This window comes from Chelon labrosus (genome assembly GCF_963514085.1).
Source record: "Chelon labrosus genome assembly, chromosome: 2".
Lineage (NCBI taxonomy): Eukaryota > Metazoa > Chordata > Actinopteri > Mugiliformes > Mugilidae > Chelon > Chelon labrosus.
Window position 1 is genome coordinate 7490182 of NC_140338.1, and position 27078 is coordinate 7517259.

General features: G+C 41.1%; 2 protein-coding genes across 2 annotated transcripts; one reads left to right on the forward strand and one right to left on the reverse strand.

Moving 5' to 3' along the window:
* Nucleotides 1-5724: 5724 nt before the first annotated feature.
* Nucleotides 5725-11011, forward strand: LOC311496564 (ras-related C3 botulinum toxin substrate 2-like; the record flags this gene model as incomplete). Its single annotated transcript, XM_084556451.1, has 4 exons — nt 5725-5835; nt 6698-6760; nt 9381-9540; nt 10881-11011. The coding sequence occupies exons 1-4, from the start codon at nt 5743-5745 to the stop codon at nt 11009-11011; spliced, it is 447 nt and encodes a 148-aa protein (XP_084412577.1). The 5' UTR covers nt 5725-5742.
* A 3639-nt stretch (nt 11012-14650) lies between these two features.
* LOC311507637 (kallikrein-8-like) lies at nt 14651-25169 on the reverse strand (the record flags this gene model as incomplete). The annotated part of the gene is made up of 8 exons (XM_084572060.1): nt 14651-14803; nt 15730-15962; nt 16493-16545; nt 17402-17584; nt 18197-18377; nt 23874-23935; nt 24638-24824; nt 25130-25169. The coding sequence occupies 8 exons, from the start codon at nt 25167-25169 to the stop codon at nt 14651-14653; spliced, it is 1092 nt and encodes a 363-aa protein (XP_084428186.1).
* Between the last annotated feature and the right edge of the window lie 1909 nt (nt 25170-27078).

Genomic DNA, 27078 nt, shown 5'->3' on the forward strand with positions numbered 1-27078 from the left:
ACGGGTAGCTGTCAATCATTCCCATCATACCTGTCGGATCGGCGGCCCGCTACGTCACTCACTGTGCGACGGTGCAGTCCAACGAATATGACGTGATAATTGTATATCCATTTTTTTTTAAAAAAAGAAACCAAATTTCTTACTAACTAACAGCATATATCAAACTATGCAGCTCCTCAATATCTGACACTAAACACTACGCAAAAAGCAATTAAAACCTATGATTTATTTAAGCTTTACAACATTTCCATGTAGTTTTTTACTTTGTTAACTTTTCTCTACTGCACACTCTGTTGTTTTTAGCTTTAATTAAAAAAAAAAAACAGCTTATCACTGCAGTTTATTTTAATTATATCCTACGTTAATGTTTAAGCATTTAAGGGATGTAATGAACATGAGATAGCAATTCTCCTCAGATGAGGCTGAACATGCAGCTTGGGGTTGAAAGAAATCACAGTTAAATAAACCTTGATTACGCAGGAAAATATTTATTTTACACTGGGTTCAATTTTAGACTGTAAAATTAAAATAGATGCAAATTAAGCCACTCAAAAATATTTATACAGCTGTGATACTCATTAGGAACCACAAGAGGGCGCCTGAGAATCATTTTTTGCCATTAGAGCAGCTCTGTGCAGTTATTAAACTTAATGACACTTCGACCAGATCACAGTTAAAATTAAATTAAGCAGGAAATGTTTTAGCTTTTAGAAAAGAAACACCAAAAACTGTTAACTCCAGTAGTTTGTGGTACATCCAATTTGATTAGGACACTTTTAAGATTCTTACATTTGCTTCTATGTTTGTAAGATTCCGTCCCTCTAAATCCTTCTGTTGTTGTGTTGCTACAGTAACTTGCACTGTAAGCTTTCAGCAACATCCTTGTAAGTGTAGTTGCAGTGACATGACGCTGCTTGTGAAACCACCCCATTACCAACTCATGACTTTTTCCACTAATGCAAGGTTTCCATCAGTCAAGTGAACCTGAGTCGGTGCAGGACAAGAAGGAAACTGGTGCCACCTTTATTAAAATAAAAAGATCTACTGCTGTTAAAAGAACAAAATTTACTTGGTTAGTAGATTAGATTACATTAGATTAGATACTTTATTATTTGTAATGTAGCACTATATATTAAAGATATCAGTGTCAGGTTCTTTGCTTACCTTGTATTTTTATTTTTATGTTTATTGTATTCTGGACTACTGCAACTCCCTCATATTTGGTTTATTGGACAAAACCATTCATAAACTGCAACCGGTTCAAAACTCATCACCAGAACCCCCTCCATTTTGACCTCTGGCCTTCCTGCCGGATTGCTCGCTTCGGTGTTGGGTTAACTCCTTTATTTGGGGTACTCATTCGACTTGATTTTTGTTTAATGAGGATCTGGTAGTAGTTTTGTTAATCTTGTTTGACCAAATTGTAGTTTTTCTTAATTTGGAAATCGTTTATGATTTGTTTGTTCAGCTGCCTGCGGGTATGTAAATGTACTGCAGCTGTTTTTCAGAAGTTTGTGCAGTTGTCTATTTGTTTTGTAAATTATTTTTGGCAGCAAAGTTTGGTTTTGTAAATTTGGTTGGTGCCATCCCTAAGTAGATTTGTTTAAGTGTATATCTTTTGTTGTGAGTTCAACCCTTTTAATATTTCCCTCTCCTTGCAGGTAGGCTACTGGAAGTTTACAGTGGTGTCCCTGACATGTAGCACCTACCTAGACCAGACCAGGCACCCCCACCCCATGGAAATGACACTCCTTGATGACAGCAGCCATCCCCAGCAGGATGCAGCCTGACACAGACACACATAAAAAGGGTTTGGGAACAACTTAAAAAACATGAAGAACAGCACAAGACTAGACCTTCAGTCAAAATAGGAAGTGGTAAATGATGGACATGGACACGGGCAGGTTGGGGCCGGCGGCAGCCCGCAGGATATGAGAACACGTTTCTGCGTAAAAAGCTTGCCTGTTCTTATCTCACCTGGTTGCAGCCAATGGCAGAGGACAAGAGGGGAAAGTGAAGGATAAGTAAGTTCCGTTTTGAACCGTCCGAAAGCGTGAGGTGGGCAAATTCATGACAGGGAAGTAGCTAAAAACAGAGCTGAGGGTTTTTAGGTTGTAGAAGAGAAAGAAAGAAACGACAAAGATGGATAAGTGTTTTTTTTTGTTTTGGTTTTTTTTGTGAACACTTGGTTCATTTGAGGTTCAAAATGCACATAAGTGAGAAGGTGTGTGCGCTTGTTAGGACCCAGACGGAGTACGCCGTGAGCAGTATTTTGTGTTTTACGGAGACCTGGCTGCACGCGGACTTCCCGGACCACAGTGCGCCTATACCCGGCTTCAAGACTCTGCGGGCGGATAGAGACACGGTCCTGAGCGGTAAGAAGAACGGCGGCGGGATTGCTGTGTGTGTGTGAATGAGAGATGGTGCAACCCCGCTCATTTGACTGAAGGAGCGTGTCTGTACGCCGGACATTGAACTTTTGTCTGTGGGAATGCGTCCATATTATTTACCGAGGGAATTCACGTCTGTCATCTTTGTGGGAGTTTACATCCTTCCCTCAGCGGACAAGGCAGCAGCGTGTGACACCATCCACGCCACTGTTGCCAGGCAACAGTCCAAACACCCGGAGTTCCCTTGTTGTCATTTCTGGGGATTTTAACCACATCACCTTGGACACTGTTTTACCCACTTTCCACCAGTTTATTCATTGTGCGAATAGAACTGGACCTACTGTATGCTAATTCAAAGGATGCATACAGTGCCACTGCCCTGCCCCCACTGGGACAGTCTGGTCACAACTTGGTGTTGTTAACCCCAACATGACCCGTCATGGTGTGTCCACGGCTCCTAAAGACCTGCGCTGCTGAACTCGAGGAGCCGCTCCAACAAGTCTTCAACCTGAGCCTGCAACTCCAGAGAGCGCCCACCCTCTGGAAGACTTCATGCATCGTTCCTGTCCCAAAGAAGAACCGGCCCAGCGAGCTGAATGACTTCCGACCGGTGGCACTCACATCACATCTGATGAAGACGCTGGAGCGGCTCTTCCTCAAGCTCCTCAGACCTCAGGTGCAGCATGCTGAGGACCCTCTACAGTTTGCCTACCGGGCAGAGGTTGGTGTAGACTGGAGGATGCCATCCTATACCTTTTACACAGAGCCCACTCGCATCTGGACAAGGGAAAAGGCACTGTCAGGATTACCTTCCTGGACTTTTCGAGTGCCTTCAATACTATCCAGCCCCTTGTACTCCAGGAAAAAACTCTCCAGAATGTGAGTGGACCCCTGCCTGGTTGCTTGGATTTCCAGCTACCTCACTGATAAACCACAGTACGTCAGGCTGAAGGACATCACGTCTGACACTGTGGTCAGCAGCACTGGAGCTCCACAGGGGACTGTACTATCCCCTATCCTCTTCACCCTTTACACCGCGGACTTCTGCTACAACTCGGACACGTGTCACATTCAGAAGTTTGCAGTTTGCGTATCAGCCTCATGTTGGTGTGGATGATGCTGTCATCTACCTGCTGCACCGTGCTCACTCTCACCTAGATGGTGGGAAGGGCTCTGTGAGGATCACGTTCTTTGATTTCTCTAGTGCTTTTACCACCATCAGCCCTTTATGATGAGTGAGAAGCTGCTCAGGATGGCTGTCAGCTCCTCCATTGTCTCCTAGATTACTGATTATTTATCTGACAGGCCCCAGTTTGTGCGGCTGGGGGGCTCCCTGTCTGACACTGTTGTCAGTAATGTGGGGGCACCACAGGGGACTGTCCTGTCTCCATTTCTGTTCACTCTTTACACCTCTGATTTCCAGTACAGCTCTGGGTCCTGCCACCTGCAGAAGTTCTCTGATGACTCTGCAGTGGTTGGGTGTATTAGAGATGGACAGGAGGTGGAGTACGGGACAGTGATCGCAGACTTTGTGGAGTGGACCCAGACAAACCACCTACTCCTGAATGTGGACAAGACCAAGGAGCTGGTCATTGACTTCAGGAGGAAGAGGACACCAGCTGAGCCCATCACCATCCAGGGCCTAGAGGTGGAAGTAGTGGACCAATATAAGTACCTGGGAGTCCACATGAACAGCAGACTGGACTGGAGGGACAACAGTGATGCTGTGTACAAGAAGGGACTGAGTAGACTCTACTTCCTGAGGAAGCTTAGGTCTTTTAACGTATGCAACAAGTTGCTGGAGATGTTCTACCAGACTGTTTTTGCGAGTGTCCTGTACTTTGCTGTGGTTTGTTGGGGGAGCAGCACCGGCAAAAAGGACATAAGTAGGATCGACAAATTGATTTGAAAGGCTGGTCATGTGATTGGGAGTGAGTTGGAGACGTTTGTCTCAGTGAGGGACAGGAGGACACTGGACAAACTGCTCTCCATCATGGACAATCCGTCACATCCATTACACCAAACAATAGAGGGACAGAGGAACTCATTCTCAAACAGACTGATCCAGCTCCGCTCCCACACTGAACGCTACAGGATGTCATTCATACCATTTTCTCTCCAGCTGTACAACAGCTCACCTTTCTGTAACAGATAACTCTGTGTTATTCATGTTAATGGACACTACTGCACCTTACACCTTACCCTGTGTATATAATATATATTCTTCCGTCTCGATTTCTTGTACATTTGTCCATATGTAACCGGTGTAATCTTGCGTTGTGTTTTTCGTTTCTATATTTTATTATTTTTGTGAAGGAGGGAGACGTAGCAATGTCCTTTCAATCGTCTTTATTCTGACAACAAAGATGAAATAAAACAAACGGCTGATGAGCTCGATCTCCCTCAAGCATGCCCCTCTCTCACAGAAAACAAAGACAGGAGCTCTAGCATAAAAAAATATACAACACAGAAACATACCTGACAACAAAGATGAAATAAAACAAACGGCTGTTTAGCTCGATCTCCCTCAAGCAAGCCCCTAAAATGTGGACATGACACAGATACATTAACATTAACCCATGAAACGAGGCCCAGTAAGGCGTAAAACAAATGCATAGAAGGAAACTGCTCACCTCTCTCACAAAAAACAAAGACAAGAGGGAGAGTTTTGGCGGTAGCAAGGGCCTTTATAGACATATGGGGTTCCCCGAAAAAGGAACACAATGCTAATATGCTAATTTGTACATTTTTGCTAATACTATTTTTATTTTATTTTACTAGATTTTATTTTACTTATTTTTATTTTTATTTTATTTTATTTAATCTTTCTTTTATCTGTGGTTCTTAAGAGTGTTTTTTTTATGTGCAACTAAGCTACTGTGACCAAGCAATTTCTAAGTTAATCAATGTATAATGACCTTGTAGTGTTTCAGAGTGACCACACTGGGGCAGTGTTGCTTAAATATCTGATCACAGTGCTTCTGGTTTATGTCAAACTAAGAAAACAAAACTCTTGTAATTCGTTTAGTCTAACCAAGTCCTTTAAATTCACAGTTAATGCAACTTGTAAAAAAAAATAAAAAATAAAAGGTAAGTCACTGGACATCCCAAACTCGTTACATTCTGCACTACAGTAAAGTTTATTTCCCCTGGTTCCTGTCTTAAGCTTCTCTCAGATCTCTAATATATCTTGTCTCATAACGGGACCTCCCCACAACACGGTGGCAAGTCTACAGGCCCGTACAAATCAAAGGATTGATTGTTTGAATAATCAGTGAAATGAAGGGCTGACTGATTGATCGCTGACCTTTTCTGCCCCTCCAACAGATTTGACAACTACTCAGCTAATGTGATGGTGGACAGCAAGCCAGTCAACCTGGGCCTCTGGGATACAGCTGGACAGGAAGATTACGACAGGCTCCGCCCACTGTCCCACCCACAGACGGTACACACAGACACACACAGACGTACACAGTTAATTAGAAGGAGGAGAAAAAATAAAACAAAACGCAAAATCCACTTTGTGTCCAGCTGTGAAAAGCGAGAGAGTTTAAACTGCAGCCGCCAAATCCATAAACAATAAGGCAGTCGGACTGAGCTACGGCCTCATTAACTTAAAAGACAGAAACAGAAGGTGGGGAAAAAAGGGAGACGTTATTGATGGCGGTGCAGCTGTGGGTAGGACACCTAAATCAAATCTGTCAAGAAAAATCTACCCGGAAATTTCTCAAAATTGTTAACCTGAATGTTAACCTGTTGGTGATTACATACAAATAGAAAATCAATGACACAAATGCGATCTGATAATCAAGGCTGCAATTACCTGCACTGTAATATAGAGGATGATCAAATCCTGGGTTGATATCTGGTTGATGTTTGATATTTAGGTTGATAGGAGGAAAAAAATACTTTAATTCCACTTTAGTGAATGGGATTACATTACATTTATTTCATCATTAGAACTGAAGCAGTAATTGAATGTCTTAAATTATATCGTATCAACAATTGTTGTTTTTATAAATCTTTTTAAACATAGACCAGCCGACCTACACTTTGTTAAATTAAACTAAACTGAACTTGAATCAACATTTAAGTTGCCAGACACCACAGGACACCCTCAGAAGGCCCATGTCCATTCTCTGATGAGGCACAATTGTTTTGGAGACACAAGGGAGACCTACACAATATTAGGACATAATGTTATGCCTGATCGGTGTATATTCACTGTGAACCATATAAACTTGCATTAGTCACATTCCTATTGTCATATAATCTACTATCTAATCTAATCCTGTGTTGTTTTCCAGGATGTTTTCCTGATCTGTTTCTCCCTGGTGAGTCCAGCATCCTACGAGAACGTCAGAGCTAAGGTGAGGTTCGTCTCTGTGACACACGGTTTGGGATTATTTTGGATTAAAAATAGTTTCAGACATAAAACCAACAGTTGTCGCACTATATTTTAGTAAAATAGTAGCTGAAGTGGCTGAAGATGGTGACATGAATGAACTTGATGAGTAAACTGTGTTTATTTAGAGAAGCATATCTATTTCTGTATTTAATTTGTTATACTGTGGTGATAATATCACAGGTATTTTGCTAGTTGCGCCATTTAGTTTAATCAGAAGTGAATCTCTCAAAATCTTTCTCCCATGTCGCTGTCGTTGTTTTAGGCCAAGTGGAAAAAAAAAACAACAACTAAGAAACGGGGCCACAGATGTCTACCTTTTGGCATATTTTTCAAAGACAACCACAGCCACCCTTAAACTATGATGCCCACAGTGCATCGACACTGTAGGCCTCCTGCTTTGACAACAGATTGTCAAGCGACATGTATGCATGTGAGCGATGCAGCGACATGTACTCTTTGCCGATGGGAGCCAAGCAACTCCAATGTCTGTATCATCCTTTTAGACAGCTGCTATGCATGTGATGTGATAGATCATTGTATCATTGCACAGCGGTGCAGTTAGATCAGACTGTTCTGAGATCTGAGAAGTCTCATTCAAGTGCATCTACTGTACATACAAACACGCCGTAACCTATGCACGTAGTCTACACCAGTGCGAGCCATTTATACATTCATGCGTAGGGTCTGGGTTGACGCATAAGCATAAACCGTGCATTAGTGCAGTTTAAATCAGCAGTGCTTAGCCACTGACACACATTGTGCAATGACGATACAGTATCAAAATCTATAAATCAGAGACTATAAATACGTTGCACACAAATGAAAAATGCTGCGTAAAAATCCAAAGAAGACGTTTCATCCAAGCAGCTTCTTCAGCTCTAAGGGACTGACGTGGAGTTGAGGTTTAAACAGGAACATCTGCTGGTGTAATCCATCAGAAACTCACATGACTAGTGTCTGAATGGTCCTCTAACGAGCCATTGTAGTCAGAGGCTCCAGTCTCAAGGTGTGAATGGGGCTGAGACGTCTTGGGGACAGATTGATAAGACTTTGTTGTACAGTGACGGCAGATCACATCCCTGTTCAGAGAAGGATTTTAGACGTCTTCCTTTACTCCTCTTTCAAACCGTTTATCTTCTGGGGCTAAAATGTGGACGTTGTTGTCTCCAAAGGAGTGTCCTTTGTCCTTCAGGTGTAGGTCGACCACTAAGTTTTTTCCATGATGACCTGACTCTCCTGTGTTGAAGCATGCGTTTGTGGATGGGTTGTTTTATTTCCCCAATGTATAAGTTTGTTCATTCCTCACTGCACTGAACAGCATCAGTGCATAGACTAGCAGCATATATGTATAAGGTGTTATTGTTAATCGCCAGTATCTGCTTCACACACCACTCTCTTGCCGTCTTTTCACCTGCTCTTCTTTCTTTTCCTTTCTTGTCGCACTCCCAGAGGGACTACTTCTTTTTATCTTAAACTGATCACACAAAACTACGTCAAAGGGTCACAAAACATCGTGTGACAGAACTGAGTGTGCAGAGTTGTGTCAGACAGAGGCTCCTTAGGTCTCCATGGCGTTGTTTTCATTAACTCTGCCCTGTCCCATCACACTCCTTCCTCCACGAGTTTCAGAATCAGTCTCATTTGTTTCTATGAGTGGAGGTCAACAGCCATCGACGATGAGGTTCCCGAGCAGCTAAATATCAAGCAGATAAAGGCTCAATGACAGCGGCGTATAGAGTTGCCAGCATAGCGATCCTTCAGTGTCCGCCCATCACCAGTCGGAGAATAGTCACTGTTTGCCAGAGAGGGAGAAGAAAGTAAAACTTAACTAGAACCCTAGAGCCACAACATTAAAACCACTAACAGGAGACGTAGTTACATTGACCATCTTGTATCAATCCACAATGTTCTGCTGGGAAACTTTTGGGCCTTGTATTCATGTGGACGTTACTTAGACATGTAGCACCCACCTGGACCAGACCAGGCACCCCCACCCCATAGCAATGACACTCCTTGATGGCAGCAGCCATCCCCAGCAGCAGGATGCAGCCTGACACACACAAAAACACTTCAGGAACAACAGAAGCACAAGGTGTTGACCTGGCCTCCAAATTCACTAGATCCCAAACTGATCAAGTATCTGTGAGATGATCCACAGAGGCCCCTCCCCTCAACTCATAGGACCCAAAGACACCACCAGAAGGCCCATGTCCATTCTCTGATGAGTCTGTTGGAGGCCTACACAATACTAGGCGGGTGGTCATAATGTTATGCCCGCTCGGTATATAGTCAGATACTGTCACATCTGCAGTAAACTATGCAAACTAACCCTGTAGCTGTTTACATACATGTCATATATGTCAGATTGGAGCAGGAGTCGGAGAAAGTGGCCTTGGGTTTAAGACGTTAGAAACAGATGCATCTATAAGAAGGATTGTCATGTCAAAAACAGCCCCTCCATTACTTTCTGGCCTTCAACCTTTCACTCATTTCCAACATCGACGCTCACCTCCAACGTTCTTGGTTGCCTCTTTCTTTCCACCCTCCTCATTTCGTTTGCCTTCTACTCTGTGTCCTGCCAGTGGTTCCCAGAGGTCCGTCACCACTGCCCCTCCACGCCCATCATCCTGGTGGGGACCAAGCTGGATCTGAGGGACGAGAAGGACACCATCGAGAAGCTGAAGGAAAAGAAGCTGGCACCGATCAGCTATCCACAGTGCCTGGCTCTGGCTAAGGATATAGGTCAGTCATGGTGTTCTCTCAGGTCTTGTTTTAGGGTTTGTAGCCGTACTGAGTAGAGACAACTGAACAGAAGCAGGACTTTATATGAAGCAATCTATTCTAGACCCAGAATGTGCATAATACATTTGTTTAGACAAACGTGTTGAGAAACAATAACAGAAAATATCTAATTTCTAGCTTTTAAGCCACATCCCAAAATCCCCCTTAAGAGACAATTACGAATCAGTTGTCAGTCCTATGGCAAGGCTAACCTGCAACTATGCAGATATTAAATAATGGCACATGAACTGCTCAGAATTATATTACAGGCTTGGAGACACATTTCTTTGCTCTGTAATCACACAGAATACATTTATCAGAAGTATGTTTAAAAGGTTATTTCAATAAAAAAGTGAAAATATGAAAGTAGTCTTGCTTAGTATCAAAAAGCATCCTCTGTTTAAAATGTATGTAGCAGTGGCTTGTTTATTTATGACTGTAGATTTTTCCTCAAAATTCAAGTTTGGAACGACTCATTTTCACCAAAATTCAGTTTAATAACAAAAATATAGTATCAACAACAACACAAATCCCGATCTGAAGGGTGAGGGAAAGGGAGCGGAGAGAGGGACACACAGGTATAAACATCCTATACAGTAGTAGCACACAAACCTGTGAGCAGTGATAGAAAAGAAACTAGATAAGAAATTAGAGGACAGGTGCTCAGTGCATCGTCCCCCAGCAGCCTAGGCCTATAGCAGCAGAACTAACGGACGGTTCAGCGTCACCTGAGCCAGCCCTAACTATAAGCTTTACCAAAAAGGAATGAAAAAGGAAAGTCTTAAGCCTAAATTGGTGAAATGAGCGGTGTTTACGTAGTGATGCATCCTCTCCTCTTGTGACTGCACAGATGAAATCTTGAAGGTAGCAAAGAAACAAGTAAAATGTAACTAAAACTTTAAATGTTTTTCTTGTAAAACGTGTCTGTTATAACCCAAATTAATTTAAATTGTTTGTTTTCCTACGGACGAACGAAAAGATGCCCAAAGGGAACAATAGGTCAAAAGGAAATTTTTGTGTACCTCTGTGAGGGAGCTGCAGATTTGTCGCTTTTAATGCTGCAAATGCTGTTATCGACATGTTCTGCAGCTTTCATACACACGTTTCAAACGCTCTTTCGTTATCGTTTTTCTACGTGCAACCTGCTCGTACAAGAAATTCTACAAAAGGTGCAAACTATTAATCACAGCATTATCGATTTTGCTAAAATTGCAGGTTGTTTTCTACAGCCGGCTTCTCTTACTTGGTCTTTATCTGTAGCTTTAATCACATGTGCGTGTTTCCTTTTCCCGTACGTACAGATGCTGTGAAGTACCTGGAGTGCTCAGCCTTGACCCAACGTGGTCTGAAGACCGTGTTTGATGAGGCCATCCGGGCCGTCCTCTGCCCCCAGCCCACGAGGGCAAAGAAGAAGCCCTGCACACTGCTGTAAACGGTGAGACTGAAGCGAACGCAGAGTCTCCCTCTGAGAGGCGCAAGAGAAACTATCAGAAGGGAGAAATAACTGAAAGATGTAGTGATCATGTAGTGAAGGAGAGGAGGACGAGTGAGGGGCATTTACCTCTCCAGAATCATAAATGAAAGGTGTTCTGTTGAATTTGTGAGGAACCTTTACTGCAGCAGATCAACAATAGAACAGATGGAATAAAAGAGAAATGCAGACTGGGGTCACACAAATAGAAGATGAAGTGAGCTCTGATAATGCGCTGAGAATAAAGGCTGATTCTTGTGAAGTGATTCCGCTAATGTCACATTTGATACGCGGAAATAAAAGCACCTATCACAGCGTTTGGGTGATTATTTCCGAGGCCGCCGGGCACATATCCAATTTACCAGGAGGAGGACGGCACGAATACAGACGATAATTTGACAGACAACGATCCCGTGATTTACTCAGCGGGAGATACATTAGTGGCTGAAAGACACAAGTGAAAAGAAGGAGCTCCAGCCTTTTTTGAAATTACCATAATAATTGTGGAACTTATTGTATCGTGCAGGGAGGATTTAAAGGCGGGGGGGGGGGGGGGGGGTATTCTTTTAAAAATGCGTAAAAAAGAAGAAAAAACTTATTACAAAATTAACCTCATGTCCATTTTAACCCGTGATTTTTTTTTTGTTTTTTTGTTCTAGATTCTCGCAGAACAACAGAGGAAGAGACAAAGACATTCAGACCGCTGACCCTGGTTTAAAAGAGGATTTGAAAGTTCTGTTAATATCTAGAAAACTACAACAATCTTAAAAAGTAATGCTTTGGCAGTTACACCTAAACAGTAGTAAACCTCTCTGTACAGCATCCCCAGAGGTGGATCTTTATTTTATTTTTATTTTTTCTTATTTTTTTTGTGGTTGTTTTTGTTTTAAAGCGCATTATAAATGCTGCACCAGACAGGATACCAATTCATCAGAATAACTGCTCCAGTGAACCCACCGGAGATTCATCCGCGAGCTTAAGTGGAAGACCAGGAGCGAGCTTCATGTAAAGTAGCGAAGTTCCTGCGTACCTCGACGGCATATAAAGGCATCTTGCAAAATTTGACTTGGGTAATAACATTTGCGCAACGTGCACCGTGTTTTAAAGAGATTAGTTCATGTTCATTAGTTCGTTTTGTTTTGAGAGCGGCGATAAAGCATGCGGATCAGGAATGGTAGTTCTTTGTGAGCAGGGAGTCGAACGATGTCGCGTTGGAAATGGAATTGTTACGAATGTATTATTTCTTGTGCTATTACAATAAAAGATCTTTGATCAATTAAGATGTCCGCAGAGATTTGATCTTTTTTCACATGCCGCTATGAGGATGGAAACGTCTCCATCATCGACTGAACGAGCAGAGTGTGGACGCCGCATCTAAAATAATGCTGATGTATCTGATCACGTTTCTACCATCTGCTACAAGCGTCATCTATCCCACTTTGCTTCTTTTAAAGGGCAAGCCACCAGGACGGGTATATCAATCCGACTGACTGTTGGAGCAAATGGGGTTATAGCCGCCCTGCCCCCCCTCCAGGTGGGAAGCATCACTCATTGTTGTTATCAAGTGAGTGTCAAAGAACAAATGATCCCGTGCAGCTCAAAGCCAGGAGAAGATGTAGGGAATATGAATCAAAAATCACCTTCATCAACTTTTCTATGCCTGCCTTGTCTTTATATACCACTAAATTTAAGTTTTACACCTTGGGTTCAGGAACAAGTCCACTCCTCAAACATCCCATCACCCATGCTTGCCTATATACAGTAGGTGCAGCTAACCTCCCCCAACACCCATCCCTCTCTGTTCTTTCTTCTTCTCTTCCGTGTCCCGGCCAGAGAGACCAGAGGGGCACGGAGCCGAAGCTTCCGGAGACATGCCCCCTCCCCGATTCTCTCTCCCTGGGTTCCTCCGTGTGAACATCAGAAGACCGTCGTCAATCTCTACATCGACCCCTATCATCCCATCCCCCTGAACCTCTCTGATCAACATCCCTTTCCTCCTTTAACCTGGTCAAAATAAACGTCCGTGTAGCTACAGAGGTGTGGTCTTGTCAGGGAATTGGGACACGTTGTGTGTAGATTAATAATGAAAACATGTCACGTCTCCTGCTTCTTGTCACGTCACGACTCATTCCTTTTGTGGATATTAAGAAAACAAATGAAATATATTTTCAGCCATCATTTCACCAATTGAATTATATAATTTTGAAACTTATAGAAAATAATGCAATACACCACTCTGATATGCAAGAAGATAAGGATCTCATTTCCAAACTTGCATGTTTGCATAAGGTTCTGTAGGTATATGGTGAGTACCCTGATAAGTTTGAGTATAGGTTTGCAATATACTGAGTCTGTTAATTCGTGGAAAAGACTAATTTTCAGGAATTTCTTGTCAGTATTGCCAATCATCTGCAGCTTGACTGGTAGTGCATTAGGTAAGTGTTAAAGCAATGGTAGTAGATTGCACTATTGATGAGCTGCATGCTTTTCATACCAAGTCACATTCATATGGTGCAAGAATAATAAAAAAAAAAAGTATGTTCACAGTATGGTGTGCAGAGGCTGGAAATTAAGTAAAGGTTGTTCATCTGGTAGAGAGAACCTCCATGCTAAGCTGTGACACGGCTCATAGGCTAGTTTCTAACCTCAAAAGTGATGAGAAACTTAAATAAACAATAAAATATATAATGTGAAGAAAACCTTTGTGCACAAACAAAAATCAATTTCTCTTTCTTCCCGTCCCGAAGCCTTTTTGGGGTTTCAGTGATTTGTCAAACAGCAGCCACTAAAAAGGCTCGAGGTCTTCAGTTGTGAGGTCGGCAGCCTTTTCAAACCAGATTATGGCTGATTGCATGGAACTTGGTGCTGACAGCTCAGATTAGGATCGGGACACTCTTCACTTGACAAGGCGTTAATGTGCTCCATCATGCAGGGCTTTGTGGTGCCGGTCTGGAAACAAAAGGGGACACAGGCAGCGGTATGTGGCGCCCACTGCAACATTGATCACTGTGAGAAAAACTACTCACTTCGGTTTTGGGATGAAGCATCCGAGCATCTGTCTTAGCGTCGCTAGCATCTTACCAGAATGGATTCTTTATCTTTGGCGAATGATCAGATAAATGTTTCACGCAGCAGACATTTTGACTAAAAGCTTGAGCAATGTAATACACTACCACAGCCGTCAGTAAACATATTAGACAAAAAAAGCAAGCCCGCTATAATTAGATATAATAACAGTTTAAGAGGCTGCTTTTTAAAAAATGCAACAGAAGAGACAGAGAAAAAGATGCCCAGTTTAAAAGTAGACCAGCCATTACAGAAAAGCTTTAATTACTTACTATGTTGTTATCTTAAGTTTGTTGTGATGTGCACAATATACCCGGCAAAGTAGCATCTAATAATTGTTTCGTATTTAAATGTGATTATGCCAAGAAAAGAGTGAAACATGGCAATAAATGACGTAGTCACAAGACAAATATATTGAAAATGACTGTGACGCACTCTGTACAAAAAAACTATAGGACACAGATTCTCATAAAGCTGAAACAAGCATTCATTACGACAGAGTCTCAGAGCGTTATTCACTGTACAGCGTGTTTGTCAGTTAATAATTTTAGTGATCCAGTCTGCATATTCCTTATTACAGAGGTCCATGAATGCACATGCTTTTCTGCAGACATGATCGGGATCTCCAAGAAATGAAATGACGCCATAAATCTTGCCTCCGTGCACGGCTCCTCCACCAGAGTCTCCCTGTGACAGAAAAACTCATATCATATATTTGGCCTTTCAAGGGGAATTACCATTTTTTACCACCTGGACCTTGTTTCGAGCATAAAATATGATCGTTTACTCACCCATATAACTTTGGTGTCATTTGTAGTCGTTCTGATGATATTTAGATCTGCATATATCCATATAGTGGGAGTGACTGGGGCACCGAAAAACACAGCCTCTAAATAACCCATTATCTGCTGCAAAACTCGTTCATTTCACCAATATTTTGTTATCATACGCTAGTGCTATTCCCTGTAGAGTCCAGAGTTAGCTGTTATCATCATTTAGGGTCTGTAGATTAACCTACTAACCACTGACCTGAATGATGTCATCTCTGACATCGCCTCACGCACCCCGCGCGGCTTGTTTACCTGTAATTTGCTACTGCTAGTTTTTTGCAATATGGCTGAATATTTTTCCGATTCTAAGGTTGTGGACGACGACTTTGTTTATGATGGACGTCCTTACCGTTTTGAGCCAGAGTATACGGATGAGGATCTGGTTGAAAGGAGGATGAGGAGGCAGAGAGAGGAACAGCTGGCCAAAGAACAACAAACCGCTGCACGTCCACCAATAGATAACAGGTAACTCCGGACTCAACGGGGAATAGCATTAACGTACCATAACAAAATATTGGTGAAATGAATGAGTTTCGCAGCAGATAATGCGTTATTTAGAGGCTGCCTTTCGGTGCCCCAGTCACTCCCATTATATGGTTATACATGGATCTAAATATCGTCCGAACGACTCCTAATGACACCAAAGTTATATGGGTAAGTAAACGATTGTACTTTATGACAGAAATAAGATCCAGGTTGTAAAAAACGGTAATTCCCCTTTAACATGTTTTTTCTCTACCTATAATACTGCTGTGTAAAAACAGACAGATCGTGCCAACTCACGAAACATATATCCTTCCCAGGAGTTTGGCCACAGAGCCAGTGTTGATACTCCTTGACCTTGTAGGCATCTGGGAATTGTTCCTGCAAAGTATTTTTGAGGTCTTCACAGTCGACGACATCAATGTCCGCACAGTGGAGAGTGGGTGATGTTCCGGATTCTGGAAAAGAAGAACAGTGGGACCGGTTTGAATGAAAGCAGTTTTGCAGTAAAGTACAGAACAATACAATTTTGGCTCAAAAGAGAAATTGTACGTACATGGGCTGTCAATAGATTTAAATATTTAACTGCGATTAATCGCAAATTAATCTATTTTTTATCATCATGGGGCATTTTTCAGGTTATAATACTTATAACAGCATAGGAGTAGACGAATATGTTTGCTTTATTCAGAAGATTGTTATTTTTATTATTGGGTTTGGGCCAAAAGTGAATGTTTTGGGGCTTTGCCACACAAAGCTTCTGTTTCTTTGTTAGTTTCTACTCAGGAAGTTTTGTTTCTCATTATTGCTTTTGCATCACATCAGCATAATTTCCAAACTATGGGTCAGACCGAGGGTCAGAAATTTATATTGTAAATGCAATTAAAAAAGTATGTGGCATTTAAAAGAGTGTGCGTCAATGAGCTACTATTGCGTTGACTTTAACAGCCCCAACACATATCCATCACTACATCTGGAGACTATGAAGAATGACAAAGAAGAATTAAAGAACAATGACATAAACAGATCATTCACTTTATCAGATTATCAACAATCATCTCACTCCTTTTGTCCTCAGGGTCTCCAGTGGTGGCAGCATGACCCGCGATCTCAAATCTGGAAAATGACACCAAGAAGAAACAAACAAAGAAGTTCATTTAAGATCAGTGTTGAACATTTGGTGCAGGATAAAAATATGCTATGCTTTATTCATTCAGGGCAAACCAGACTGAGCAACTAAGCTTTAACCTGATGCAGCAGATGATGCAGGTGATTGGACCGTCTGTCATGGGGTAAACTTCTTTGATTTTAGCTAACTTTATGGTTGCATTACTGCATCTTTATAGGTTAATATTGCCCTTAAAAGAAACTCTTAGGAGTGATTGGTACGCACCTCTGTGTCAAGATCCTGTGACCAAATCTTAGCTTGAAGAAACACGTATACGGATCTAATTTCTAAGAGACGTGGTCGGCTCATTTGACCTTCATCCAGTTATGTTACCATAAACCTAAACTGTTCAAACCCCATAAAGGTATCCTTTTAAACATATATAAAAAAAATGCTGTAGTGTAATGATATCAGCACATGTCAAAGAAACAACTGAACAACAGTTTTTTTTTTCTTTGTTTTTTTAATTCAGGGAAACACACAACTGAGTTTGCATGTTCTCCCTGTGTCTGCGTGGGTTCTCTCCAGGTACTCCAGCTTCCTCCCACTGTCCAAAGACATGCTCGTTAGGTTAACTGGTGATTCTAAATTGGCTGTGGGTGTGAGTGTGAATGGTTGTCTGTCTCTCTGTGTTAGCCCTGTGATAGACTGGAGACCTGTTCAGGGTGTACCCTGCCTCTCGCCCGATGACAGCTGGGATAGACTCCAGCAGACCCCACGACCCTTCACAGGAACAAACAGCTACAGAAGATGAATGAATGAATGAATGAATGAATGAATGAATGAATGAAATACACAACTCACATTTTAGGATGATCCTCACAGTCCGCGCGAGCTACCGGTTGAATACCAGAGGTAACAGGCAGCTGCAGCAGCATGAGATCGTGAGACTTGAGTTTGTCGTCAGTATAGATCACAGGTTCTGCTGTGATTTTCACTTCTTGTGCTGGACCTCCAGGATGCACACTTATGTTTGCAAACAAAGTCCTACATGAAGGTAAAAGGTAAAGATTAACATGAGACCATGACTACATACCTTAAATTTCTGCATGTCACTGCTGTTCAGTGTCTGATCTTGTCTGTTATAATTGAGCTCCTTGAGAACAATATAAGAAATTACAGCTAGATATTCACAGATCAGATGTAACATTATGACCACCTTCCTAATATTGTGTTGTTAATGGGGGGCCTTTGGGTCCTATGGGTTGAGGGGAGGGGCCTCTGTGGATCATCCCACAGATACTTGATCAGTTTGGGATCTAGTGAATTTGGAGGCCAGGTCAACACCTTGTGCTTCTCTTCATGATTTTTTTTTAGTTGTTCCTAAAGTGTTTTTGTGTGTGTCTGTGTCAGGCTGCATCCTGCTGGGGATGGCTGCTGCCATCAAGGACTGTCGTTGCTATGGGGTGGGGGTGCCTGGTCTGGTCTAGGTGGGTGCTACATGTCTAAGTAACATCCACACCAATAAATGCCAGGTCCAACATTGTATTGTCACAAGATGGTCAATGTTGATTACTTCTCCTGTCAGTGGTCATAATGTTATGTCTGATCGGTGTATATTGCATTAGACGTTATAATATAATACAGAGATTTTCTCACATTCCCGGCTTCAGACAGTGAGCTGCAGTCAGAATCCACTGGTGACTGATCAGAGAGCCTCCACAAAGACTGGAATATCCAGAGGCACCAACTCCTCTCAGTCTGACGTGGTAGTCACGCTCACATTCATGACCTCCAATGATTCTCTTCTGCAGATCCTCCACTGAGCTCACTGTGTCACCTGAAAGGAGAACTGCCCACCACGTGTCTGTATGACTGTCACTGACTGCACATCAGTCACCACTTAATGGAAAACTGCACAGAATCTCTTTAAGGCTTGGTGCATCTAAACATGCTAAGCCATTTTTGCATTAACCCCAATCCACAGACAGATACACACGATAAGAAACAGAAGTGAACTACAATATAAATAGCTGAATACTCACTGACACACAGAGAACAGAGAAGGTGCATCAGATGAGCCATCGCTGCTCTTCGCCATGTAACGTTTGCCCTTCTGTTCAAGCACTGCTGACTACATGGCAGCCACCATGCAGTTTCTTTTATTGTTTTATTATCAGGCCCATTGGCTGCAAGGCTCTGCATGTTTATGCAAAGTTACTCAACAGTACCTGCCCATATAGGGGCACTGTTCCACAGTCCTTGTTGTACGTCACTCAGATGGTTAATTATTTTTAATCAGAGGAACATGGGGAGAAATGCAACAGGATGCCTTTGTTTTTAAGACACAGTGCAGGAAGTAGTGTCCTAATGCACTGCAAAAGAGTAGAGTGGAATAGTGGACGGACCTTCACTGGAAATTAAGATGAAATGTTTTTCATAAATGTGATCAGTAATAATTAAAGATATTCTGCACTATCTAAAATGTTTGTCAGTGCAAATATATGTGTATATACATATATAATGAGGTGTTACAGAAATTTAGAACTGAACTGACAACAACAGAGGAGAACATACACTGATCAGCCACAACATTAAAACCACTGACAGGAGAAGTAAACAACATCTTGTGACAATTCAGTGTTCTGCTGGGAAACTTTTGGACCTGGCATTCATTCATGTGGATGTTACTTGGACATGTAGCACCCACCTAGACCAGACCAGGTACCCCAATCCCATAGCAATGACACTCCTTGATGGCAGCAGGATGCAGCCTGACACAGACACACAAACAACAACACTTTAGGAACAACTAAAAAAAAACATGAAGAACATCACAAGGTGTTGACCTGGCCTCCAAATTCACTAAATCCCCAACTGATCAAATATCTGTGGGATGATCCACAGAGGCCCCTCCCCTCAACACATAGGACCCAAAAGTCTCCCACTAACACACAGGACACCCTCAGAAGGCCCATGTCCATTCTCTGATGAGTCAGACCTGTTTTGGAGACCTACACAATATTAGGAAGGTGGTCATAATGTTATGCCTGATCTGTGTATATCTTTCTGACAATAATGTTTTAACAGATAAAAAAAAAGAATATCTGAAGGCTGGGAGCTTATTTTTAAAGGCCATTAGTCTCAATAGAATCAGGTAGATTGAACATAAATTAGATCTTGAATTTGTCTCTGAAACTAAATCCAGTAAAGTGAACAAAGTTATTAATTCACATACATTTATAGGAATCAGCTTTTGATTGTTGTCAGATTCTGCATTTTGACAATTTCTACCACAGACAAGTTGATTTATCACCAAATCCTGAGAAGCAAAGACATTAAGTGGAAAACCAGATGATAGAATCGCCCCCTGCTGATGTGGATATACAGGAAGTGTTGATGTATTCTACTGTAATGGGGCAATGGTTTGCATTTATAAACTCTGATATTGGTTGGTGTGTTCAAATAAACAATGACATAAAAGATGCTAGTTTAGGTTAACTAATGTGCATTTTAATGATCAAAATTTGCTTAGATTTTGGTTTGCATCCATTTTTATGAAGAGAACATGAGGAGTCAGAAAAAACTACTGAAAGAACTACTGAAGGGATGAAGAAGCTTAATAATGCCAAGTCTTAATTTTTAAGGTTTTACTCCTGCTAAAGAATAACTAAAACAAATGGAATCTCAGAATCTAATTTACATCAAACACTGCAGCCTTTCTATAGAGAAATGCTATGGATTCATTTTACTCTGAATTAACCTGAAATGTTTCGATTAGTGGGTGAAAATGTACAGCTTTACAGACTGAACTAGGCTCCCAGTGTTTCCTCTTTTCTGGTAATTGTGAGCTTATAATTAGTAAGTCATTGTTGTAAGATGAGGTCTACATTGTTAGCCGCAGAGGATTATAAGAACTATCGGCCCATCTCTAACCTCCCGTTTATTGCAAAGCTCCTGGAGCGCACAGTTGCCAGCCAGCTCCAACAGTACCTCACATGCCATGGCCTCTGGGAAAAGTTTCAGTCTGGCTTCAGGGCCATGCACAGTACTGAGACTGCCCTGGTTAAGGTTGTCAATGACCTGCTATTAGCTGCTGACTCAGGCCATGTCAGCATTCTCATTCTCCTTGACCTCACAGCTGTCTTTTGATACTGTTTGCCACAACCTCCTACTCACTCGGTTAGAGACCTTGCTTGGTGTCACTGGTGTTCCATTGGCCTGGTTTAAGTCATACCTCACTGACAGAGAACAGTTTGTCTCAATTGGGAATTTCAGATCTCCAAATTCACCCCTCTCACATGGTGTCCCCCAGGGCTCTGTCCTTGGCCCCCTGCTGTTTTTAATCTACATCCTTCCCCTGGGCCACATAATACAACATCATGGGCTCAATTTTCACTGTTACGCAGATGACACCCAGATTTACATTCACACCAAGCCCGCTCACATACTATCATCATCCAATCTGGTCAACTGTCTAAATGCCATTAACAACTGGATGACTCAAAATTTCCTCAAACTCAACCAAGATAAGACTGAAGCTATTCTCATTTCCACCCCTAACATTCTAAAAAAAACTTGAACATCTGCAGCTATCTATCCCCGGCTATTTCACTACAACCTCTGCTGAAGTTAGGAATCTGGGCGTAATCCTTGATCCTACTCTCTCATTTGAGCCACATATCAAAAGCATCACCAGGGTGTCTTTCTTCCACCTCAAAAGCATCTCCAAACTCCGGCCCTCCCTTAACGCATCTACAGCAGAAACCCTCATACATGCCTTCATCACATCTAGGCTCGACTACTGCAATGCTCTACTGTGCGACATCCCAGCTAAAACCCTAAACAGGCTGCAGTATGTCCAAAATTCCGCTGCAATGCTACTCACCCGCACCAGGTCCTGGGATCACATTACTCCCATCCTCCAGCACCTGCATTGGCTTCCTGTCCACTACCGCATTCAATACAAAATCCTTCTCTTAGTCTACAAATCCCTACACAATCTGGCCCCATCTTACCTATCAGATCTCCTTACCCCATACTTGCAATCCCGCACCCTCCGCTCTACAGACGCATGTCTTTTAACAGTCCCCACAACGCGTCTTCGCTCCATGGTTGACAGGGCCTTCAGTGTGGCAGGTCCTAAACTGTGGAATGACCTGCCGCTCGTGATGCGCCAAAATACATGTATGTCCACTTTTTTTCAATTAAAAACACATCTTTTTAGCTTAGCTTACCTGTCAGCCCCCTGATCTCTACTTGCACCGCCTCTTTTATTTCATTTTATTTTCCCTGTTTTTTATCTGTCCTCGCTTTGTGCTCAGTGTACTGTTGTGTGTGTCTGGGGGTGTTTTGTGTTTTGTGTTCCTTGCCTATACCTACTTTGTACAGTGTCCTTGGGTACCTTGAAAGGCGCTTCTCTAAATAAAATGTATTATTATTATTATTATTATTATTAATCCACAACTAACATTTGTAGCCCTGGTCCCTAACGACATGAAACTAACTCAGTGTTCTCTATCATTTTAAAATGATTTATTCCTGGAAATATATTAGGGTCATTCCAGAATTGGAGGACATTTTCTGTCCCACCCAAACAAATTCAAACTATTCATGGACAGAACATGTGCAATGTATTTTTTATTTATTTTTTAATTTTTTTGGGGGGGGGATTTTGTTGATATATGTCTCTTGTAATTACTAAAACAGTTAGTTAAATAATCAACATATTTTAAAAAATAGTAACGATCCACTAAATTTGTGTCCCACAACATGCATGCAACCCTGTTACCTAACTGTATCTAGCATGGCTGAAGAAGAGGACAGTGTTTAGAAAAAGAGAGAGAGAAGTGGAGGAAAGATGTAGAGACAGGGAAGAAAAAAGGCAGAAAGACTGCAGTGTCAGAGAGGCAAAAAATAAAAAGTGTACCTTTGATGCTTGAGCTGGACTAATCAAATTATTTGATGGTTTATTTCATGGTTTTCTTAAATACATGATGGAAAATTAAAAAATAAAGTGAAGATTTTTCAAAGGTTCTGATGCCTAGATTGTCATTCTGGAATGACCCATTAGCCTTTTCCTAGAACAACTGGACTCTGTCACCAAGAGTGCAACTGGAGTTTAAGTTTCTAATATTGCATGTGCATTTGTGCTTTATGCTATGTACTGAGAAGGCATGTCATGAACAGTTTGTGGTTATTATCTCTACAGTCCACTATTTTCATTCTTTCCTATGAGCTGATATTGTATTTTTACTATGTAACACTGAGGAACAATGAAATCTACATTCTTGACCTGAATACATGCTGAGGACAGACAGCTCACCCATGTCCTAAACATCACCAAAATGTTTCTATATTTATTGTATCTCTAGTAGGTGTCATGTATACAAACAGGTAACCAGTCAGTCTGTTATATATATATGTGTGGGTGTGTGTGTGCGTGGGTGTGTGGATGTGCGTGGGTGTGTGTGTGTAATGTCAGAGAGATTCATCTTTTCATAGTAAACAAGGTCTCATACAGGGTTGTAGTGTCACATAATATTTATTCTGGAAGAGTTTTGTGACATGTTTATCTTAAACCACAGAACAGAACACAACATTATTTTCACTGTCTTGGAGCAGTTGTTTTAATCCATTCTGCAAACTCTGGGTGACAAATGTCTACGAATTTAATTGTTTTTTCAGTTGCTTTTATTCCGACGTGACTGATTAAACCGTAGAGCCGGTCTTTGTACACCACTCCTCCACCAGAGTCACCCTGTGAGAAAGAGAAATGTGTTTATTCAAAGGTTGTGACCTGTTTATTAAAATACTGATGAATCTTAAACTATTGAGAATGTTCCAGGTTAGTAGCTAAACCAACTCACAAGACATGCATCCACTCCAGGAGCTTTACCACAGAACCAGTGCTTGTCAGTAGACTTTGTTTTCACCAGAATATCATCGATGTAATCACAGTCAACGACTTTAACTTCTGCACACTGAAGAGTTGGTGTATAACGGCATACTACAAAGGAATGAAAAAAAGTTCCATAGTTGTTAAATAAAATTAAATGACATCTCCATAGAATGTAATCTGAGAGACAGAAAACAGTTTGACTGTAACATAAATTCTATCCATGGACATAAATCACATTATATTTTCAGTTTTTCAGAATACATTGCCCAGTTAATGTCATTAAATAATAATATAGTGAAATTAAAGATCAACAGACAGAATGTTAGCAGCTTTATGTTAATATTTATTAACTTATTAAAATTATATATATTATAAATGATAATTTAAATAATAATAATTTATATATTATAAATAATAATGACAAGAAAATCTCACTTCTTTCATTATTAGGGCCCTTGACAGTGGAAGCATGGCCGGCAATCTCCACCTTGGATTCCCTGGAAAAAATAATCAGAAGAAGAAGAATGTTCTCAAAACTCAACAGATGATTACTTTTACTTTTATTTACTATTTGTTCAGATCCAAACACGAGAAAAAAAGTGAAAAATAAACAAAAAGTAAAAGTAAAATAAAATAAAGGTCAGTCTGTAGTTCTACCTCAGCATTATATTTCAGTATTTTCCTTTTTTTTATTAAATGTGTTGCTTTTTCTTATTAAGCTTCAGTCAGAGTAGTATTATGTAATTATACTAAATACGATGCATTTGCCAAAAACGTGTTTTGAATTAAAAAGTCTAAAAATGAAAAAATATAAATAAAGTAAACATCAGTACATCTTGAACTACTCACTTTCCTGGTTGATACTTCTCATTACAGTCACCAAGCTCTATAGGCTTAGCCCAAGCTTCAAGTGGTTTATTGAACTTCAGTAACATGATGTCATGACCCGGGAGTGGCACAGGTTTTGAGGTTATCTCCACTGCCTCTGTGGGACGTGGATGGTTTCGAAACTTGAATGATATTTTGCTGAAAACACAGATTATATCTCATTACGTCTTGCACAGTAATTTCATTGCCATAAAACACATTTTAGGTCATAGGTAAAACCGTGTCTACTGTTCCATGTCAATCGCTTAATCACATAATTGTTATGAGGTTTGGTCTCAATTAAAGACTCAGAAATATTTAGATTTTCTCACCATCCTGGCATCCAGCAGTGAGCCACAGTCAGAACCCACTGGTTATTGATCAGATTGCCTCCACAGTGGGACGTATGGGTGTCATTGGAGATAGTCAATTTCACGTGGTACGGACGCTCATCCCGAGTACAATCTCGACCTCCAATGACTCTTTTGGCCACATCCACCTCTGTGCTCACTGTGGTACCTGAAAGAGAAAATGATCTCCTATGAGTTGGATCTTTGTGCTAAAACTGGTTGGTTTTACTCACTGAACAACATAGTCACTCACTGACATTGACTAAACACAGATTTTAGGTAAATAATTACAGCCCAAATCTACTTAAATAAGTTAGAAATATAAAAATATAAATAACGTTCCCATTCCATGTACTGAAATGAGGGAGAGAGATAAAGCATTAAGAAATTCAAAACCAGCATCTGATGGATCAGCAAATGTGATGTGGTCAAGTTTCCAATGAAGAAATCACAAAAACATCATTCTCTACTCACCGACCCACAGCAGAACAAGAAGGAGCGTCAGATGAGCCATTGCTGTCGTTCAGCTTCCAATGACTGCTGTCCAGTGGCACCACCTTTGTAACTGTGTTCACCATCTCCTGTTGGCCATGGAGCCACCAATCATGAAGCAAAGGTTTATCAACAGAATCACATTGTGTATGCAGCTACTCACATTCATGCAAACTTCACACTTCCAGTCATTTTATTACAAACACTGAGTGTAGACAATGGTATTCTAACGTAACCATAAAAACTGATCAAGTGACAGTTAATGCAAAGCTGGTCTCTTGTCTGAAGCTAATTTATTTAAAGTACATCAACGTTACACTTCTAAGATAATCTCCTGAGTACAGACTGCTCTGTTTCACAACCTTTGCTTTTGGCTTTCAAAGAATTATTATTAAAATGTTCATTACCACAGTCATATGCCTGTACAACGGTTTTGAAAATGGTGAGGGAGTCAGTAAAAGGAATCGAGTTTCCCTGCACATGTTTTCAGTGATTCAGTGGTTTAACACATTAGTGTGTGTTGTGTAAATGTGTTCTGTGTTGCAGTAGTTTGTTATTGTTGTCAAACATCTTAAGCTCAGTTTAAGATGCTTGTTTGAGAGGATCACTTCTGCGCTGTAGGTACAGTGCAGCTGTAGCCTGAATCTCATGTGTCACTTCTGTCCTTCTATGCTATACTGAGCGTAGCCTCACATGCTCCACCCCAGAAGTGTAACTATACTTTGCAGTCATTTGCCCAAATTGCATTTCCTTGTTCTCATGTCTCAGCAGCTAAACAAACACTGAATATTCTCTCATGTTCAGCCTCCATCAAACCCTGTACTGAAACGTCTCTACACAGAGACATGACACAGCTGACTAGTCACTGATTAGATAGATAGATAGATAGTTTCTTTATTAATCCCAAACTGGGAAATTTCTCTGTTGCAGCAGCAATGTACAGGCATTCAACCATACATAAATATAACAAAAGCTAACAATATATATATCAACAATAAAAATAAAAATAGAGAACTAAAAAAAGAACAAAAATATACACAATATTAACAAGATTATAAGATAAGTGAATAAGTGAATATTAAGAGTGAATATTAAAGAGAAATGTTAAATTAGACTGCAATGAGGTGTACTGAATATAGGTAAGATTAAAAATTTACAGCAATTACCCAAAACAAGAATGTGCAAATGTACAGGGGAAAAAAAAGAAAAAAATTAGCATTACAGTGGAGTAATTAGAAAACTAGACAATTCCCCTGCGGGAAATCGCGAGAGTGATGCAGTGGCCGCAGCAGTCTGCGATACCATGCTATATTGCTGTGATAGTACGATGCTACGATGCTACGATGATGCTACTATGCCAAGATGCTACAATGCTGAATGAATGAATGAATTTATTTATCATTGAGAGATACTCACGAGCACGAACGGGGGGACGAGCTTGAGAGCAGGGTCGGTGGGAAGGCTCCTCTCCGGCCGGGGGGGACGTCTGATGAAACATTAAGACCAAACACATACAGAACTCAGCAGTTAAGGAGAAAACAATAGATGTAACATTTCTAGAGCCATTTTCACGCAGACAGATGTCATTGTGGCACAGAAGCTTATCTACTGTGTAAATACCTCCAGGGGGGAAGGGGTGGACCTCAGCTCCTCCAGGTCGAGCCTCCTCCAGCGCTGCTTCACCGCCATGGAACGTCTGGACTTCCTAGGCATCCTGCTGACAAAAAATAGACAGAAAAAAAAAACAAGACAAAATACTTTTCAAAGCTTAACAGGCTATCAAACCTATCAAACTAACCTAAACCCTAACCTTTACCTAAACTCTAACTACCTAATGTAAAATAATCTAATCTAAGACAAATTAATGTAATATGTTATACTTAAATTAAATCTGTGTAGATGAAGGTGTGGTGAATGTATGTGTGTGGGTG